General features: G+C 30.0%; 2 protein-coding genes across 2 annotated transcripts in view; both read left to right on the top strand.

Moving 5' to 3' along the window:
• The window catches only part of LOC123004621, a 16,818-nt gene extending 12,211 nt beyond the window's left edge, over nucleotides 1–4,607 (top strand). The window contains 3 exon segments of the mRNA XM_044397953.1: nucleotides 1,751–1,986; nucleotides 3,973–4,133; nucleotides 4,181–4,607. Coding sequence (XP_044253888.1) covers nucleotides 1,751–1,986; nucleotides 3,973–4,133; nucleotides 4,181–4,466 — 683 coding nt within the window. The 3' untranslated portion in view covers nucleotides 4,467–4,607.
• Nucleotides 4,608–4,663: 56 nt separating this feature from the next.
• The window catches only part of LOC123005114, a 6,248-nt gene continuing 4,913 nt past the window's right edge, over nucleotides 4,664–5,998 (top strand). Inside the window, exons 1-6 of the mRNA XM_044398733.1 lie at nucleotides 4,664–4,722; nucleotides 4,766–4,850; nucleotides 4,897–4,988; nucleotides 5,034–5,154; nucleotides 5,204–5,274; nucleotides 5,324–5,350. Coding sequence (XP_044254668.1) covers nucleotides 4,672–4,722; nucleotides 4,766–4,850; nucleotides 4,897–4,988; nucleotides 5,034–5,154; nucleotides 5,204–5,274; nucleotides 5,324–5,350 — 447 coding nt within the window. The 5' untranslated portion in view covers nucleotides 4,664–4,671. The remainder of the gene's footprint in view (nucleotides 4,723–4,765; nucleotides 4,851–4,896; nucleotides 4,989–5,033; nucleotides 5,155–5,203; nucleotides 5,275–5,323; nucleotides 5,351–5,998) is intronic.

Genomic DNA, 5,998 nt, shown 5'->3' with positions numbered 1-5,998 from the left:
GAAAATTTGCGTTTTTGATTGAAAAGCATGTCTAAAGGCAACAATAATGTTATTTTTCACTTAGTTTAGTGATTTTTCGAGATACTTTGGCGATTTTTTTGGCTTMTGAGCAAAATATATGATAAAAAAATTGCAAAATCTCGTTAAAAAACTGTTTTTTTCTTTAGAAACGTGTTTAAAGTCTCAAAAAATCCAAAAATAATGTTTTTTAATTAATTTAATGATTTTTTCACATAATTTGGCGATTTTTTTGAGTAAAACACAATATGAAACTTTTAAAGAAATTGGCGTTGTTTCTACCATTTGCAGTGAGCAAGAAAGTCACTCCTTTGACAGAATTTTGTTAAAACATGGCTTAAAAATCGAAAAACAATAGACGAAAATTGACCTGTTTTGAGAAATTTTGCTCGTTTAGGCTAGATTTTGTAAAAAAAACTCAACAAAATAGATCGAAATTAACGTTATTTTATACTGTTTTGAAGAATTTAGCTTGTTTATGAGAAAAAAACGTATTTATTTCCCAAAAATTTCTTCAAAAAAAGCCAAAATTTGACAAATTAAATCAAAATTGTTTTGACAAGAAATTTACGTATTTCGTTAAATTTTGTCCAAAAAGTTTTAAAACCGCCAAGTTAAGTCATAATTGACGTTATTTTGACTTATTTCAAGAAAAATTTCTTCAAAAAAACTCAAATAACTTACCAAATTACATCAAAATTAACGTTATTTGGGCTTGGTTTGTTTGATTTAGTTCGTTTTTGTCAAAAAAGCATTAAATTAGATCAAAATTGACAATAATTTGTATAATATCGGAAGGTTTAGCTTGTTTTTGAGTAAGAAACTTACCTATTTCGTGAGTTTTCGTCAAAAAAGGTCAAAAAAATTATAAAATTACGAAATTTAGTTCATTATTGATGAGCGAAAAGCTTACTCAGTCTACCAAATTTTCTTAAGAAAAATAGCAAAAAATACCAAATTTGATCAAAACTTGTGTAATTTTGGCTTTTTTTAAGTGGAAAGTAATTTATGAATGATAAAAAAATTATTAATATAAAATTATCAGTCTTTTAAATAAGTTTTCTGAAAATTTCTGAGGACATTTTGAAAATAACACCAAAAAATGTTTCAACGTTCGTTGTATTTAGGAGTGATTATCTGACTTATTTCAACGAATCTAGTGAGTAAAACGGGTTTCAGGCTTAAAACGTCCAAATTAGCGTTATTTTCACTTAAAACGAGAAATTTTTTGCTTATTTTCCAAGAACTTTTTTAAATTCTAACTCAAAAACATAGTATCGACTTAAATAAAACGCCAAATTTTTGGCTTGTTTTTTTAAAATCTCTCAAATTAAATCAATTTCTGATTTTGAAACGAGATAAATTATTAAAAACCTTGTTTTAATTAAAATCGACGATTTTCTCATTTTGAAAAAAAAAATTTTGTTTCAATACCCGATTGAATACTTGAGAAATGAAGTGAAACTACACTCATTTTGTGGCTCAAAAATGTACTAAACGTTTGAAAAAGGCAAAAATAACGTCATTTTTGATCAAATTTTTTGATTTTTTGACAAAATTTTGGTCAAAAGACTCACGAAAAAAGTGAGAATTGCATTTTTGTGACTTAATGTTGTAGAAAAAAGACGTTTAATTAAATTTTGCGTTTATTTGCGATTTTAGCGCAAAAGTGATCGTTTTGACATGGAATTGCTCTAGAATTTTGCCAATTTTCGAGAAAATTCTCTTTTAGTGTCACACACCACCGACGATATGATTTTTCAATGGGACCCTGACGTCCCATTGGTCGTGGATGAAAATATCGAATTACCCCAATTGGCTTTAGTCCACAATCACACCGCTGATTGCACTCAAGTCTACTCAACAGGAAATTTCACCTGTCTTGAAGTCGTTTTTGAGTTAAAACGCCGTTTAGGCTACTACCTCTTCCACACATACATCCCAACTTGCCTCATCGTAATCATGTCTGTAAGCACCCAAATAGATTTTTTTGAGTTTTTTTTGCTCAAAAACTAAGTAATTACTCAAAACTGGCCATTCTTGGCTCGCTTTAAAGAAATCTCATGAAATAAGAAATTTTAGAGCCTTTGGATTTTCAGATTATTGCTTTGGTAAAATTTTAGAAAATACGTTTTTGGCCAAAAAATGAACTAAGTCGAGAGAAACGATTTAAAATAACATCACTTTAGTGATTTTTTGGTCTATTTTGGCAAAACTCTTCAAAACAACTGAGTTTTAGACCAAGTAACGTCCTCAAACGTTGAAAATCACTATTTAGTGAAATTTTTACCTAATTTGGTGATTTTGGAGGAATAAAAAAGAACAAAAATGACAATATTCCATATAATTTTCTGTTTTTCGGCTTGTTAAGAAAGTTTTTTTCTTCAAAATTTTTTTTTGTGTTTTTCTGACTTAAAAGCGAATTAAATCGCCAAACTAACATCAATTTTGACCTAATATGATTATTTTGCGATATGTTTTGACCAAAGTTTGGTTATTTTTGGTTTATTTTGACGCTATTTTGAGAAATCAGCGAATTTCTCGATCAAATTTAGTAATTTTTAGGCTTGTTATGACGAAAAATGGGCGTTTTCTGGTTAAAAACGTGTTGAAATGCTTAAAAAAAGAAAAGTAATGTTATCTTATGTCATGTGATTTTTTGGCTTGTTTTAGCGAAATTTTGCAAAACAAAACGTTTTTGGCTTAAAGCGTTCTAGTGGTAAAAATTACAATATTTGAAATCCAGTTTAGTGTTTTTTCGGTATGCTGAAAAATGTGGCAAAAGGCTTATTTTTCAATTAATTTAACGATTCCTTCACAAAATTTAGTGATTTTTTTGTTTCTTTTTAGCAAAACAGATGAAGCAACTTTCAAAGAAAGCGAAAATAAATATTTAAGATAAATTCTTTTTGGTTACAAAGTATCAAAATCTCTTTTTTTCTCAATAACGTGTTTTAGGTCCCGAAAAAGGCAAAAATACTGTTATTTTTCAGTTAATGTTCTGATTTTCGACATAGTTTTTCGATGTTTTCTAGTAAAGCACATGTTTAAGCGTTTGTAAATGTCAAAAATAATAAGATTTTAAATCCAGTTTGATGTTTTTTTACTGAAACGCTCAATAAAGGCAAAAAAAATATTTTCTTCATAAATTAGTGATTTTTTGACCATAGTATCACGATTTTTTGATGTTTGAGCAAAACACATGATAAAACTGAAAAAAATTGCAAAATCTCTTTAAAAAGCCGTTTTTTTTCTTAAAAACTTGTTTCAAATCCCAAAAAAGACAAAAATAATGTTATTTTGTAATTAATTTAATGATTTTTGACATAATTTGGCGATTTTTTTGAGCCAAACACATTACAAAACTTTCAAAGTAACCAAAAATAAATATCCAATAAGATAATTTTTTTGGGCTACAAAATAGCAAAAAGTGGTCGATTTAGTGGTGTGGTGATTTTTTGCATGTTTTAGCGAAATCTTGAAAAAATGATATCATTTTGCAATTTGGTGTTTTTTTTTGACTGAAAAACATGCCAAAAGGTTTAATAAAGGCAAAAATAATGTTATTTTCTATATAAATGATTAATTTTTCGACATAATTTAGCGATTTTTTTGATTTTGAAACAAAACTGAAAAAATATAGCAAAATCTTACAAAAAAAACTTGTTTACAGTCTCGAAAAAGCTAAAAAAAAATTTAATTTTTTACATTACTTGCCGATTTTTTCATTCGATTTAACAATTTTTTGAAAAAAACTGAGATTTTAATGTTTTAACGATTGGAAAAAGCAATAACATCATATTCAACCTAATTTCGGAGAAAATTTTCAACGAAATATCAAAATTTTGAAAAAAAAATTTCAAAAACTTCCTGAAAAGCAATTATGATCCCATTTTCGCCCAAAAATGTCATTTTTATACCAATTTTTTTGGTAAATAAAATTGTTATTTCCAGTGGGTCTCCTTCTGGATCAAACCGGAAGCAGCCCCAGCTCGTGTGACCCTAGGAGTCACCTCTTTGCTAACCCTCTCGACCCAACACGCCAAAAGTCAAGCCTCCCTTCCCCCGGTTTCTTACCTGAAAGCCGTGGACGCATTTATGTCAGTTTGCACGATGTAAAAGCCCCCAAAAAAAATTCCAATTGCAAAAAAAAAAATTTCAGATTCGTATTCATGGCCCTTATGGAATACTGTTTGGTCAATATTGTCCTGGGCGACTCAGACCTACCCAAACCGCCCCAACCCAAGAAACCTGAAACGGCTTTCGACATGGCAGCGAAAGAAAACTCGTTTCTGTTAAGCGGCCCTCAAAAAAACCCAGCGGTCACTCCGGCCCAAAGGGCCAGAAATAGGGCCATCAACATTGATAGGTTTAGTCGGGTTTTTTTCCCTCTACTCTTCACTGTCCTCAATGGGACGTACTGGATTATGTTCGCTGAGTATATTTAGATTAATTGCAGTTAATGCCTAGTTGTGTAGACTAATTACGCTAAATACACGGTGACTCAACAAATTTGCGGTTTTTATGACCAAATTTCAGCCACTTGGGGGTTAAATACATTTTGATTACACTGAATTAAAAATGAATTGATGACTTGCTCAAAATTTGGTATAAAATGAGCGAAACTCACTGTTTGGTATCACAAATCGCACAATGCAAGTTTTGGTAGTTTTGGCTGTTTGTGTTTTGGGGGCCCACGCTGCGGTTAGTATAATTAAAAAAAAATTTTTTTTATGAAAATTTTTAGTTGGACCCCAAATTTTTGGAGAAATTGACTGAGGAGGTGCAAGCTGTTGGTACTGCTTGTGGAGAAAAGGAACACGCAACTGCTGGTTTGATTTAAAAAATAAAAAAATTAAAAATAATTTTTTTTTTTAGACGATATGATTGAAATAATGGAACACAAATTCCCCCCCACTCACCACGAGGCGAAATGCGTCATCGCTTGTTACTACAAACATTACAAAATGGTAAAATTTGGTTGATTTAATTCAATTATGAGAAAATTCTTGCAGATGAAGGACGACGGGACTTTTGATAAAGACGCTGCGATCAAAGCTTTCGATGAAATCAAGTCGCAAGATGCTGATATTTATGGGAAAATTTTGAAAGTTATCGATGCTTGCGATGCGAAGAGTATGTTTTGTGTTTTTGTGTTTTTTTGTTTGATTTTTTGTGGTTTTAGAGCAAATGTCYGATGATCATTGCGAAAGTGCTGCTTCGATGGCTGCATGTGTTAAAAAAGAAGCCGAATCGGTGTGATATTTTCTTGCAAATGTTGATTTTAATAACAGTTTTGTTTCAGGTTGGTTTGACCAAAGAGGCATTCATGGCGTCTTAATTATGCACGTTTTAATTAATCTCTAGAAAGAATTGTTATTTACCTCGAATTGTGAAAATAAAGCATTTTAAAAACTATTTCTCGATTTTTGTTCTTTGAAATTAATTTTTTTATTATCGCTTTTCACTTACGAAAATACAAAATTACGCAGATTTTGATATTTTGGCTCTTTTTTYAGGAAATGTTTCTCTCGATTTGGTGATTTTTGGCTTGTTTTAACAATGTTTTACTAAAGAAAAAAGAGTTTTTCGTTGAAAATTGAGCGAAACAGAGCTAAATAATGTCAATTTACAAGCCAAATTAACGTTAATTTTGATGTATTTTTTGACAAAATTTTGCGAAATAAGTAAGTTTCTCGTCTCTTCTCTCGAAACAGGTCAAAATGTAATGTAATTTGTAAAATTTTTAGTTTTTGTGAGGAAATCTTGAGAATTAAATGAGTTTTTGTCTCGAAAAACGAGCTAAATCTTTCAGTATAAATAATGTTAGTTTTGATCCACTTTGCTGTTTTTTTTTGGCTTTTAGTACCTTTTTATCGTTTCGTTTTTTACTAAATGAATAAATTTCTTCTTCGAAAATGAGCCAAAATAACGTCAGTTTTTATTTTAGGCCCAGTTTTGACTAAACTTTACGAAATAA

This window comes from Tribolium madens, unplaced genomic scaffold (assembly GCF_015345945.1).
Source record: "Tribolium madens isolate multiple individuals breed KSU strain unplaced genomic scaffold, Tmad_KSU_1.1 Scaffold_20;HRSCAF=117;Tcas5.2_LG4, whole genome shotgun sequence".
Lineage (NCBI taxonomy): Eukaryota > Metazoa > Arthropoda > Insecta > Coleoptera > Tenebrionidae > Tribolium > Tribolium madens.
This window is presented reverse-complemented; position numbering and strand designations above follow the sequence as displayed.